Source organism: Carassius carassius, chromosome 20, assembly GCF_963082965.1.
Source record: "Carassius carassius chromosome 20, fCarCar2.1, whole genome shotgun sequence".
Lineage (NCBI taxonomy): Eukaryota > Metazoa > Chordata > Actinopteri > Cypriniformes > Cyprinidae > Carassius > Carassius carassius.
Genome location: NC_081774.1, coordinates 12,748,495 through 12,763,122, shown reverse-complemented (window position 1 = coordinate 12,763,122; position 14,628 = coordinate 12,748,495). Strand labels below are relative to the sequence as shown.

At 40.9% G+C, this 14,628-nt stretch overlaps 1 protein-coding gene across 9 annotated transcripts in view; it reads left to right on the top strand.

The window, feature by feature from the left end:
* Positions 1-14,628, top strand: part of rnf220a (ring finger protein 220a) — a 126,007-nt gene that overhangs the window by 98,070 nt on the left and 13,309 nt on the right. For 3 of the 9 annotated variants that reach the window (XM_059501659.1, XM_059501664.1, XM_059501661.1), the window contains exons 5-13: positions 408-503; positions 2,609-2,651; positions 4,656-4,760; positions 5,713-5,834; positions 6,498-6,624; positions 13,047-13,143; positions 13,253-13,339; positions 13,430-13,485; positions 13,884-13,983. In XM_059501659.1, the coding sequence (XP_059357642.1) occupies positions 408-503; positions 2,609-2,651; positions 4,656-4,760; positions 5,713-5,834; positions 6,498-6,624; positions 13,047-13,143; positions 13,253-13,339; positions 13,430-13,485; positions 13,884-13,983 (833 nt within the window). Of the gene's footprint in view, positions 1-407; positions 504-2,213; positions 2,466-2,608; positions 2,652-4,655; positions 4,761-5,712; positions 5,835-6,497; positions 6,625-13,046; positions 13,144-13,252; positions 13,340-13,429; positions 13,486-13,883; positions 13,984-14,628 lie in introns of those variants that run through there. The other 6 variants (XM_059501665.1, XM_059501667.1, XM_059501663.1 and 3 more) reach the window with 4 other exon arrangements.

The window sequence follows — 14,628 nt, the reverse complement described above, 5'->3', positions numbered from 1 at the left end:
AGTATTTCCCCTTCCCCCTTTCCTCAGTCATTTGAGAAATTAAGTCAATTAGGTTTTCAGAAGGACAGGCTTGTTATGTCTTCCAGCACACAGCGGTACGTTTATAGGCGATCAAAATGTCTTGTCATGCCGTCTGGTATCCTGCTCTGGTATTCTCTCTGTCGAAACCTCCATTACTCTAAACACTGATGTCCTGTCAACACACATAGTTTGAAGCTGAAATGGCAGTTAATGGTTATATGTCAACAATTGTTCACATCAGTCATATTGTTTCAACACACTGGGTTTGGAGTTCTTGTGTGTTTTTTTAAACTGGCTACACCATCAGTTCTGTGGATGACACGTTTGTTTAGCGGATGGCTGCTCACCTCTTTCTCTCATTTTTTTGTTTCTCTCTCTCTCGCTAGTCTCTCCTGTTGTCAGTGCACATCAAACGTGAGGGCGAGTCTCCAGTTGTGTCCCCGCTCTCTTCTGATGAAGCTCACCATTCTGACAGATACCAGGTGAGACGGGAAACCTCAGACAGAGGGAGTCTGTCACAGGTGCAGAGTGACAGACTATGCAGTTCTGACACTCTGAGCACAACTCCACACACAAACCCAAACTCTCCAATCTGATGCAGCCTTTCATTTCACTGGGTTTTAGCTCGTCGGCGGTTATTTCTACAAGTGGGAGTTTCAGATTGAAGGGAAATAACCATTACAAAAAAATTACCTTATTAACCAGAATACTTACTGCAGGTATTGTTACTACATTCAGATTGTAGTAACTTGGTATTTATTAGCACCCAAAAAAATGCAGCTAAAATGGTAAAAAAAACAAAAACAACCCAGTTCAAATCAACAATTCCTGAATATGGAAATTTTGACACAAATAAAGTTACTATAAAGGAAACATCAATTCACATTTATAAATTAAACTAAAGGTCTCACTGAAACCTACATATCTCCTAAATGTCTCCTTGAAAGTATTTTATCCAGAATGTTTTAAAATAACAGAATGGAATGATGTATATGTGCATCCAGCTTTTCTCCTCCACAATATCTTATCCCAGACTGGATCTGACTGCCGGACGTATTAATACAGACTGAAATCTGTTCTGCTAATCTCCAGCCCCAGGTTTACTCAGGCTGTAATGTGTGTTCTGCTCTGATATGTAATCATCCATAGTTTAACCCTGGGCTAATCTACGCTGCCCCCGAGCCCCGGATATCATCTCTGTGCTCCAGTGTCCTTGACATGTTTGTTTTCTTCCTCCTTCCCCCTGGAGCTGTGGGTCTGTGGGACATTTTGTTCAGCATCTCTATCTGTCCCTTAACCCTAGAAGTGGGAGAATTTTTCAATTAAAACAATTCCGGACATATATTTGCACATTAGCCATAAGAAGGCCCTCCTGCATGGTCCAGATAAGTCTTTTGAATTTGCCTCTAACATCACAAAACTAAAAGTAATAAAGTACACTGACTGATATACAGTGTTTGTGAAGAGGCCTTAAATACATAGACACCATTTAAAGAGTATTTATTTTTTTAGAACTTCTCATTAATGAAGTTGCCCAAATGCCTTTATGCTAATAATGCTTTTTTCCCCTAAAATTCATGATTATCCTCTTTTGTTACACAATCTGTTTGGTGTGCACAAGCCACACATTGATCCATTAACACATTGTATTATCATAAAATAGTCTGACCAACGGTTTGAACATGTTTATATAGTTAAACTTGCATTATCTTGATAGGTGTATATCTTTCCTGTGTTTCTGTTCAATGTGACAGTCATAAAAAAAGACATAAATGCGGTTTTGTTTTTTTTTAATAACATTTTATTTCTAGCATATTTGTGGGGTAACATGTTTGTTGGGCTATAAAATCTTTTACTGAATATCTGTATCTTTTTGTCACAAAATATTGGAAGGAATGGTCTAAAACACGGTGACACAAATCTTCACACCTTACAAGAAATTTACATTGCTCATAAGACAAAAAGTCACTGAAATAATTAATCTAAAAATATATATACATTTCCTTTTTATTATTAACAGTTAATTTTAAAAATAAAACTAATGAACAAAGCATAGTTTTTAAGTCTGAAGAGTAAAAAAAAAAAGAGTTTGTTGAGACCTCTTTAAGCGTCAAATGAATCGAGCAGCACAGAATCATAAGCGTCGTTTACATGCTGCTGCGCCCCAGTGGCGACAGACGGAACTGCACAACCTGCTGCTTTTGACTCAGACTTGACGGTCACGTGACCGGTAGAAATATGGCGGCGATGGCTCGCGGAAAGAACTGCTGTTGTAAGCCTAACATTTTCAATCCTTATTCATCCTTCGTAAATTGATTATTGAGTATCACATCGGCGTTTTGGAGGAGAGTTATCCGGGCTGCATGCTTTAGTAAACCAAATGAGTTTGGGAAGTTGTGGCGTTTGCAATGGAAGAGGAGTTGCAGAGCATTGGCAATAGAGAAGTAGGTTTTGTTTACATTCAGACATCAGGAAGAATCCAGCGCAATCTAGTGATACGCGCATCATTAAAGTCCTCATAAATAAATGAAAAATAAACTTGAATGACTGACAGATTTTTCTTTGTTCTTTTTTCCCCCACCTGCAGACATTTTTGCGAGTGCGAGCTAACAGGCAAACACGATTGAATGGTATGTATATTTTCTCCCTGCAACAAGAAAAGTGATGTATTATGATCGTTTATCTGTTGACAAATGCCTTATAAAAACTTAATTGTCATCCACTGAGTAGTGTAATATTTTATATCATCAGTATAAAGTCCAGTTAAAAAAAAGTCCACTTTAACTAGCAGGGTTTACTGTAATGTTTAAACTTTATAGTATGAATTATTATTATTATTATTACTGAATAATAATAATAATTTTGACATCAATAACAAGTCAACAATGTTAAATAGTGATTTTTAAATAAGTTTTATTTTAGCAGTAAATAAACTTCTAGGGTCTGATTACATAGTAATATTTGATAAAGAAATAATGGTCTTATTTGTTTATTTTAATATTTGAAGAGCAGACTTGTCAGTGACTGAGCATTACTTGAAACACTTTTCCTGCTCTGCAGGCTCATTTTGCTGTTGTAAACTGACGGTGAGCTAGTGCTGGGCGGTAAACCGGTTCATACCGAAAACCGGTGTATATTTTCGTTACGATGTTAATTTTGAATATACCGCCATACCGGTGTATTTAATTACGGAACGAACGTTATGCTTTCACACAGTCCGCCTGCAGTGCGTATTAACGGATTTCAGCTGCATGAGGTATCAAGGAGCGGTGCTCTGCAGCAGTGCAGCGATTGTTAACGTACTGAGTCTATTTTTGCTGTGCTGCAGGCGCTGAATTAAAGTGAAAGCATTGTTCGCGGGAAAAATGAACATGGATTGACATGTAAACGCAGCCACATGGGTTTTTGGCTAGGTTTAAAACAAGAAAAAGAGCACTTTTAGATAAACAAGGAAAACAATATATATGTTCACTATTACGGAAGCAGAAAAACAAAGTTCATTATATGACCCGTGGGATTGCTTGTGATAAAGATTTAAATGCAAAATGCACGAGACTGTTTCTGTCTGTGGTGTTTTAATTTTAAATATTTTAACAAGATAAGTAGGCTAATTATTGTGCTAATTATTGTTTAAATGTTTTGCCGCTTGCTTGAGCAGCTTATTATACAAACCTAGAAATAAAATGCATGAATAATGCGTTGTTTATATTTGAGTTTAAACTAATGTCAATATGAAAGATTGTTACTGTTCTGTGATAAAAGACTTACGATACTGAAAAAAAAAAAAAAAAATATATATATATATATATAGTTATTTATTTTTTTTGCATGACATGAAATCAAAACAATGAACAAATGTTGTGTTTATGGACTAAACAGACGCGAATCAGTAGCGGACTGCAAACACGTCCTGTGTGAATTGAAACCACAATGAGTCCGTGCTGCGGACGGCATATGCACTGCAGGCAGATTATGCATATATAATATCCATTTTATGCAAGTGCTGTCGGGCTAAAATTGTCGCCAAAGGCGGTAACACGAGCAATTTTCTCCAGCACCTTAGCCGCAAGCACTTCTTGGAATATCAACCGGCAGAAAATGCATTGTACACCTGATTATGCATGAAAAAAAAAAACGTCATAAACCGGAAAACCGGTATAATTTTGCAAAAACCGGTATATACATTTTTGGTCAAACCACCCAGCACTACGGTGAGCCCAGTATGGTTATCTGAACCCCAACACATAGTCATTAGTCGGTGTGTGTGATGGAGCTGCTGCAACCGTGGGGAGGGTTGGTGTGAGCTGGGAGCTCACTGACCCGAGGCCAGTTGTTATTCTGGGTGTTGGTAACCGTCTGGCATGAATAAGGAGCTCCTCACCTCTCAGGGTGCATCAGCCAAATGCTCATCAGCACTGGTGTCTGTCGTGTGGCCTTGGCAGAAGCTTGACATCCATGTCAACCTCAGCGTCCATGCCACGTATTGATATTAAATAACGTGGCTGTTTATTGTAGTGTCATTTGTAGTCAGTTGTGGCCAGCTGGTTTTTTTTTTTTTTTTTTACTTCCCTTGACTGTAGCACCTGCCCAAGCAGAGAATCTCCTTAACCCTTGGTTTTTTCATGTGTCAACAGTCGATGACCTCTGCTGGTGCAGGCGCTACGCCAAGGAAAGTTTCAAAAGTCCCCCAAACCCAGTGCCCAGAGGAGTGCCCCTAGCCCCTTGCTGCCTGCGGCATGGTAAGACCCCCTCCCCCCTTTATCACAGCCGCAGGCACTGTAAGGGCAAATGGGGCTGTCTCTGTTTAAGCCCGAGCCCGTATTAAAGTATATCACCTCTCATCTGAGACGTTGTGATTTCAGAGTGAGGAAAAACTCCTGCCGTGCCTAATTAATCTGCCTTTCTTCTTGCTATTTAATGATGCCCGTCTCCCCCACATTACCATCAACGTGGCCAGTGGCTCTCCTGAAGGTAATGGCAGAAGCTCCCGCCTCTCCTCCTCCAGTCCCCCTCGGCCCCATTCGCAATCACAGCCACCTAAAAATTAATGTCCCCACACGCCATTTGCAGTTAAGAAAAAGCGACAGAGACTTACGGCGCAATAGGCGCTGTTCTGCTGTGTTAAATTTCTAATTATGTGCTCGGGGAGGTGAGGGGGAAGAGCGAGACACCCAGAGAGATCTGAGCCCTGGCCGTTTCGTGCCTGTCCCCGATGTAACCAAGAGGAATTGGTGTTTGGATGCAAAGGTCTAATGGACAGCGTTCACCTCTTAGCCCTTTCATGTCACTGTCGTGTTTTGCAACTCATCTTTCTTGCCTCACTAAAATCCATGGCTGGAGATGCCTACTAGCCTCAAGCTAAATCAGTAAAGGATCCTGATCTATGTGAGGTTTTTATGTGAGGTTAATGCTGCTCACTCTTTCTGAATGGTGGTTCTTACGTTTACTCTGTGTGTCTCCTGTGACATCCTTGGTTGTGCATATTAGCTGTTAATGTATCCAAGTTTTAATGTAAATAAATGTAATTAAAATCTAAAGTTGTTTTAATTATATTTTAAATTAAATATTAATTATTCTAACCCTCCAAATAGATTTTTTTTTTTTACAAATCTAGATTTTTTTATTAATTTTTTTGCTACCTTATATAAGATTGATTTATCATGTTGTTTCTCTTTTTTTCTTGTGCTGCAGCCCGGATTGGGAAGATGAAGCGCCGGAAGCCTGAGGATGGACAGGTATGTCCACTGTGCAGCGCCCCGCTGACAGGGACAGAGGAGGAAATGAGTAGGCATGTGGAACAATGTCTGTTCAAGGTAGCTTCGTAAACCCAGAAATCTGGGCCTCCAACCTCCTCTAGAAGCTTTGGCTTTTCTGCCCTCACCTTTCCCTGGACATCGGCCATCTGACAAAAACGCACATAAACATATAGAAATGTTTCTGGGAATTAGTTTATTCTGATTACACCCATGTTGTTTTCCTACATGGGTGTCCAGGGAATAGTTGAAGGATTGGCTCTATCCTGAAGTGTTCTTCCTCCTCCTCCATTTAGATTTGGTTGGCAGTTTTGGCGTCCTGAACCTACTTTAAAGATGTTCTACTGTATTGTCATTAAACACTTTCTAAGTCTCTAAAGAGGCTCAATGGAAACTGTTGTTCAAACAGTCTGACTCGCTTCCATCTTTTTAGTTGTTCAGGATGCAGCACTTGCCCTTTATATTATATAGCAGGTTCCTCTTAACCCATCTAATCCAGTAGTTCTTATGATACTAATGCACTCTTGGTGGTTGGATTCGGGTGTTCTGTTGCATGTGATTTGATAGCTCCCTAAAATAAGACATCATTAGAAGTTAGTGGATTTGAAAGTGCCACTTTGATTTCCTCTGATGTAGTCACACTTTGTGGTTTTGTCTTTTTATATTGAATGAACTGATTGAAGTGTGTTGGTACATGTTTGATAAGTGGTTTTATTCTCTCAGAGGGAAGGTGCAACAGAAGAGGATTCTGCGGATGTTGAAGGAGAAAACGGAACACGGTTCGAGGAGTACGAGTGGTGTGGACAGAAGAGGGTCCGAGCTACTACATTACTAGAGGGTGGTTTCAGAGGTAAGAATTTTATGGCATTTTCTTAAATTTTTTAAGGAATTTATGCTTGCCAAGGCTGTGCTGATTTAACAAAAATGTGTTAAAAGCAATAATATTGTGAAATAATATTTCAATCTAAAGTAGCATATTTTTAAATCTACAACCCGAATTCCGGAAAAGTTGGGACGTTTTTTTAAATTTTAATAAAATGAAAACTAAAAGACTTTCAAATCACATGAGCCAATATTTTATTCACAATAGAACATAGATAACATAGCAAATGTTTAAACTGAGAAAGTTTACAATTTTATGCACAAAATGAGCTCATTTCAATTTTGATTTCTGCTACAGGTCTCAAAATAGTTGGGACGGGGCATGTTTACCATGGTGTAGCATCTCCTTTTCTTTTCAAAACAGTTTGAAGACGTCTGGGCATTGAGGCTATGAGTTGCTGGAGTTTTGCTGTTGGAATTTGGTCCCATTCTTGCCTTATATAGATTTCCAGCTGCTGAAGAGTTCGTGGTCGTCTTTGACGTATTTTTCGTTTAATGATGCGCCAAATGTTCTCTATAGGTGAAAGATCTGGACTGCAGGCAGGCCAGGTTAGCACCCGGACTCTTCTACGACGAAGCCATGCTGTTGTTATAGCTGCAGTATGTGGTTTTGCATTGTCCTGCTGAAATAAACAAGGCCTTCCCTAAAATAGACGTTGTTTGGAGGGAAGCATATGTTGCTCTAAAACCTTTATATACCTTTCAGCATTCACAGAGCCTTCCAAAACATGCAAGCTACCCATACCGTATGCACTTATGCACCCCCATACCATCAGAGATGCTGGCTTTTGAACTGAATGCTGATAACATGCTGGAAGGTCTCCCTCCTCTTTAGCCCGGAGGACACGGCGTCCGGGATTTCCAACAAGAATGTCAAATTTGGACTCGTCTGACCATAAAACACTATTCCACTTTGAAATAGTCCATTTTAAATGAGCCTTGGCCCACAGGACACGACGGCGCTTCTGGACCATGTTCACATATGGCTTCCTTTTTGCATGATAGAGCTTTAGTTGGCATCTGCTGATGGCACGGCGGATTGTGTTTACCGACAGTGGTTTCTGAAAGTATTTCTGGGCCCATTTAGTAATGTCATTGACACAATCATGCCGATGAGTGATGCGGTGTCGTCTGAGAGCCCGAAGACCACGGGCATCCAATAAAGGTCTCCGGCCTTGTCCCTTACGCACAGAGATTTCTCCAGTTTCTCTGAACCTTTGCAATTTGACGTTGAGGAACATTGTTTTTAAAGTTTTCCACAATTTTTTTACGCAGTCTTTCACAGATTGGAGAGCCTCTGCCCATCTTTACTTCTGAGACACTCTGCTTCTCTAAGACAAAGCTTTTATAGCTAATCATGTTACAGACCTGATATCAATTAACTTAATTAATCACTAGATGTTCTCCCAGCTGAATCTTTTCAAAACTGCTTGCTTTTTTAGCCATTTGTTGCCCCCGTGCCAACTTTTTTGAGACCTGTAGCAGGCATTAAATTTTAAATGAGCTAATTAAGTGGATAAGTGTAAAATTTCTCAGTTTAAACATTTGCTACGTTATCTATGTTCTATTGTGAATAAAATATTGGCTCATGTGATTTGAAATTCCTTTAGTTTTCATTTTATTAAAATTTAAAAAATGTCCCAACTTTTCCGGAATTCGGGTTGTATTTTAAAATGTAATTTATTCCTGTCACCGCAAAGCTGAATTTTCAGCAGCCATTTCTCCAGTCTTCAGTGTCTCATGATCCATCAGAAATTATTCTAATATAACTGATTTGAGGCTCAAGAAACATTTCTTAAAGTTTTAGTGAAGGTTTTTTTTTTAATTTAAGTTTATATTCAAAGGTTGTCAATATACCTTTCAAAGATCACCACAACCTTTAAAGCTGCTTAAAAAGGGTACATTTCTTTCTCGATGTACCCCAAGATCAGCGTGTTCATTTATACGCTAGACAGCTGTAGTCCAGACAAGGTGAGTTCTGGCAGGCCTTGCTCGGCCTTTAAGGAGTCAAAGGAAAACACATTTAGCTGTGCAATTGACCCGCCTCACCCAGAACAGAGATGTGTGTGAGAAAAATGGGCCGCTGACCCTTGGGCTTCCCCCGCTGCAGGAATGCAATTATAGCTCCCAACCTAACTCTGCTCACCTGGGACGTTCCCTATCACATACACACACGCTCCCTAAGACCCTTTTTGATGTGCTGCCACACTCATTGAAAGACTTTCAAGGGAATTCTAGTTGGTTCATAAATAATTTACCCCTTTGGATTATTTTTACACTTGGGAGGAAGTGTCAGTCATTCCTCCATACTTGAGATTTTTATCTTAGAACTTTTCTCAATGTTGGTTCAGTTGTTTTGAAAGGGGTTTATTTCTTCGGTTAAGTTTGTGGAGTTGGCGCTTTAGAGGAAGTACTAAGTGAACGTCTATCAAAAACATCTCAGTTTTCTTCCTCACTGTTCGTTTCATATTTAGAAAAGGAGTTAGTCTCCTCCCTCAGTGGTCTTTTGTAAACTTCTGCGCTCTTAAATGGAAAGGCTGTTCGATCCCAAGGAGAGAACAGATTGCAAAGCTGTGTGGATTAAGAAAAGAAACGGACTTGCTCCTCTAACGCTGGCTAGACAGACGGTGGCCCAGATCAATTCTGCATGTGAACAGAGCCATGTGTCTGTACAGAAGCTCGCCAGCCCTTTATCTTCAGCACAGGCAGTGGTGTAATGGCGATAGAGGGCGGACCTGGTGAGAAGTGACTCGGTGGCCCAGGGGCCACTTGAAAGCTCCCCCCAGGATGCTCAGAAGGTGGATTTTGCCTTGAAAGCTCAGCTGATGTCCTCAAGCGTTCAATCGGTCTGCATTGCAGAATCCCCCCAGCCCAGGGGGAGCTAGACTGGGGAGAGGGGCTTGAAAGGAGTCTTCAATGGGATAAGAGGGCTATCGTCTCTGAAGCACCAGCACCTCTCTCTCTTTGAGGACCTGGGAAGAAAGCAGAGAGGAAACGCTTTAAACCGAACAAAAAGAGCATGATAAGGGAAAAGAGAGACCGAGAGGAAGAGAGAAATCGAAGAGGATCAGTTTGTGGTGGAGGCCTGTAAGGCCTCCTGTGTCCGTGGCTTAGCAGGGCTGTTGTGCTGATGAAGAGATTGCGATGGCAGTCACAGGCAGAGATGGAGGAGATTCGGTGCAGTTGGGAAAGAAGAACAGAGGCCCGCCGCTCGTCTTTGGAAAGAACCTTGAGAGATGGCAGCTTTGAGTCCCCTCCCTGGCAGGCGTACATGCTAAATGCCATCCTGATTGGGTGAACTTTGGCCTGCGACACATACTGCGAAAGGCAGATAAGTGTCATGGCAACGAGGTGGAGGAGAGGCCATGTTTCATGTCCTGTTTCTCTGGGATCTCTGCTTCCCCTTTCTTAGTTGCGACATGACACAACTGTCTTGGGTGACATATGTAGATTAGCTCTTAACAATCATGGCATATGTAAATCAGCTTGCAAAATGTGACCCGACAAGGAAAATATGCTTTATGCATGTGACGACTTAACATTTAAATGGATACAGGACTTGCTTTGAACATGACACATTGCAAATGGATGTTATTGTCATGCAAAGTGTTGCAGAGCAATACAGGTAAATACAGGCTAGGTTATAAGGGAGTTTTTTATTCATCCCCTGTACACCGTGATGAAGAAGAGGAGTAAGCTTATGTCCCAGAGGCTGCTGGGCAAAGAGGCGGTGCAACGATGTGCATAATTTGACTGAAAGGTAGTTAGAGTGGCACTGACCTTTTCGGCACAGATTAGATTGCCTGCCAAGACCGCTTAACAGTGGCCCCAGCTTTCACAGTCAGGCACACTTACAACAATGCTCGGGTAGTTATACACCATTCAGGTGGCCGTTTTGAAGTTGTGGTTGCCTGAGTAGGTTTGCTGTGCTTTTTTAAGTCTGGCTAGATTTCGCCAATGTACACACTAAAGCGGACAGTCTTCCTGTCCATGCTGAATCAATGCTGTATGACATCCTTCCTGCCCTGGTTCTAGCAAAGCATTACCCAGGATCCAGAGCCTGATCGATTGATTGAATTAACAGTGATTTTTTTTTTTTTGGCTGCTTAGGGCCTGCCACATCTTCCTCTGGCCTGCCTGCCATTAGTGGTCACAACATTGTTTATTAGTTTTCCCCTCATTTTTTCTCCAAGTTTGGCTTTCTTTGCAGCTTGTCGACAGTGCATTAATGAAATGTTTGCCATCATTTACAGATTATGGTCTTTTATTTTTGGCTGACTTTACCCTTCCACCCCCTTCAGTTGGGTCAGAGGAGTGTTATCTATAGACCACTTAGGCCTCATCCACACGGGGATGCGTTTCGCTGTATACGCATAAATTTTGTGTTTTTATAGGCGTTTTGTCCACATGGATCCAGGCGTTTTGGGAGAGTGAAACTGATATTTTTTTAAACCGGGTCCCAGAGTGGATACATTTGAAAACGCTTCCCTTCCGATTTTGTCTGGACAGTGAATCTGTATATTTTTTGACACGATGACGTCATCAGCCCATGTCTCACCCCAAGTCAGACACCGCTACGTCACGTAACAGCAACAAAAACATGAACAAACACTGAACAATTTTCTTTTTATTAACTAACATTAACACAGATTAATAAATGTATTGTTCCATGTTCGTTTGTATACCGCGCACAAGGTTTATGTGCATAGTCCAAGTTTTCTCCGTTTTAGTGTTACCTCTGTGGCAGAATTACAGCGCCACATGCTGGACTGGCATGTATACTAAATCGTTTTGTGTTTATTTTTGTGGACACTGATATTTCTTGAGTCGAGGTAAAAAAAAAAGATAGTATAGGAAAAGCTCTGGCTTCATGTGGATGTAGCCTTACACTTTTCCAAGCCGGAATGAAGTGATGCCAAACACAAAACCCACAGTTCATGTTTTAATGCTGCCATCCACTTTCCTTACTTTCTTGCACTTCGGTGCCACTGTGATTGAAGTTTGCCCATACTTGTATTTTGTTAAACACTTCTGACCAAGCTACAGTACTGTTCAGAAGTCTGGGTTTCAAAAGTTTATTTTTTTAAAGAATAATTTCATCGAATACGGACACATTTCATTGATTAGAAACAAGAAAAAGAAAGCAGTAAAGATAATTTACAAAGATTTCTGTTTCAAATAAATAGTATTATTTTGAACTTTAGGTTCGTTTTTTTTTTTTTTTTTTTTTTAATGAATGAATTAAATGTATGAAACATATTAAAATATAAAAGTTATTTCAAATAGCATGAGAGACTAATTTATTAACATAATGCTTCATTGTTAGTGTTATCAGTAAATATCAATGGACAGACATTCTAAGCACAAAGTAGTCTAATAAACATGTTTAATTCTTTAAGTTATTGTTGGAAAGTAATGTACATTTAGACTGGTGTGCACAGACAAACCCTGTTTCTCTGTTTGTGGAGCTCGGATTTATGTAGCACAGCTATGGTGCGCATATGCCTCTGCAGTCACAGAGACCAAATAAAACTTAAAAGGTCTCTTTTATTTGATCACTAAAAACCATCGGCACATTGTAAAAAAGGGCAAGCATTTGTGATGCATTTTATCCCTACTCTGCCTCTTTTGGATCCCTTTACTGAGAAGGGGAAAGACAGACCATGGCCGCCACATCCACTTTCAGTCCTTCTCTTTTCCGTTAGTGCCTAACACTCTCCCTGAAGGTTGTACTTACCCACTCCACACCGTGAGGTAGTCATCCCATGTTGTAGCGCTTTGAAGAACAAGAGGAAGTACCATTCTCCTCCTCCATTTCCTACCTCAGCTCCTCATCTGTGACAAACCCATTCTCCAGCAGTGCCCTGACATCCTTCCATCAGCCCCCGAGGGCCCTGGCCTGTTCCAACCTTTCACGGCTCAATCAGACTCTGGGTCTCTGTGGGCTGCTCCCACCCTTCATGCTGCTGCCGATCCAACCTCTTCCTAACCAGAACTGAAGGACCCAGTCAGCCAGCAGCTGGAGTTTGTCTGTGTGCTCATCACTGGATTTATAGAAGTGCCACTCAGGCTGCACGCCCCAGTACTCAAGACCTACACCCTGACAGGCACCTGACACAACTCCCATTCAGACCGGCTCTGATGGCTCTATCTGGGCCCAGAGTACCAGGCTCTTGGCTTGTCTGAAGTAATCTGGTTCTGCTCACAGCTAGAACAGGCCTTTCTAATTGGGGTTTCTCTGGCATGACAAACCTGTCCTGGATTTGGGACTGTTACAGTTTGAGTGCCAGATTTATTGTAATGTATAATGTGTATTATTAAATGCGACAAAGGATTTAACCACAAATTTCATATACCGATGACTCTTATTCTTCTCCTCCCTCTTTTTAGGAACAGGCTTTGCCATGTGTAGCACGAAGGAGAGCCATGACAGTGATGCTGACCTGGATGTGGATGGAGATGACACACTGGAGTACGGCAAAGCCCAGTATCCTTGATTAGTCGTCTTGAGACATCTTGCTCTTCAGTGGCACTGTAGTGGGCATAGAAACAGTTACTGAAATGAGATGCATGTGTTCCTTAACTCAAGGTTTCAGGTACACTGAAGCAGACATCATTCCTTGTTCTGGAGAGGACCAGGGAGAGGCCAAAGAACGTGAGGCACTGCGTGGGGCTGTTTTGAAGTAAGGGAAATGATTCCATCACAGACTTTAAAATGAGAAATAACAAATCTGTAGACTTGGCCCTTATGCAATTTTTTTTTCTTCCTATAGTGGTGGTGTGCCATCAAATAGAATAACACCAGAGTTTTCAAAATGGGCCAGTGATGGTGAGTTGGCCTCCGAATAAATGCTGTTCTTTTGAAAATTTTCTGTTCATCAGAGAATCCTGAAAAATAAATTTTTTTGTGGTGTTTTACATATATTAAACGTAATACTTTAAATCAGATTTAACATATTAACTCAAATATGTACTAAAATAGTAATGTTTTTTTTAAATTATTACATTTCACAGTTAAACATTTGCACAGTAAGTATATGCATTTTTGTAGTTGTGCTTTAATAAAAGTATTTAATTTGTGTGGATTCAATCATTAATAAAAAAAATTAAAAATCATTTTAGGAAGCCTTTTTGTCTATGTATTTGAGTTAGATTGTTATGAAATGAAACATTGCTTTTCTTGGTCCTCATTCATTATATATGTTCTGTTTGTGTCTATTTTTGCAGAAATGCCATCCACCAGTAATGGCGAGAGCAGCAAACAGGAGCCTAGCTCTTCATCTTCGTCCTCCACACCGAGGACCTGTAAAAACAGCGAGATCGAGAAGTGAGTACAAACACACACCTGTCCGCAGTGGCAGTGTGTTTGCTGGTGTATTGGGGTGAGATTAGTTTGTGTAGGGACTGCAAGATCATAAATGATGCATTTAGTGTGCTCATCTCTCCGGAGCATGCTTGATCACAGGGAGTGGCCAAGAGTATTGATCCCAGGCAGCTGAGCCTTGTCTGGGCTTGACTCGCCGCACAGCCTGGGAATGTTAATATCCCTTTAGCCTTTTCCATACTACAGCTTTTCACTGCAGAAATTGTGCAATATTTATCTCTTATTGCGAGAGGTAAAGCCAGATAAAGTGAAATTGTTGGCAACACACCACTCAGATGCTTAAATTAAGCATGTTAATGGAAGAAAAAGTGTTCATGTGGTCTGAAAATTATACTACCTGTATTACCTACAAATGTTATTTAGTGTACCATACAACAACAAGGGAGGACAGAGAAAGTGAGATGATTTCTTTTACTCCACTGAGAGAGAAAACAAGATGGAGGGAGTGTAGCAGGCAGTCTCCAGCCGCAGATAAATTTGAATAACCTGAGTGGGTGAAAGGCCGGCCCCTGTAATTCCCTCATCTCAGTGTCCTCATCCATATTCCCCGACAAGGCCTCCTGCTAAACTCTCCTCCCGCTTGCGTGC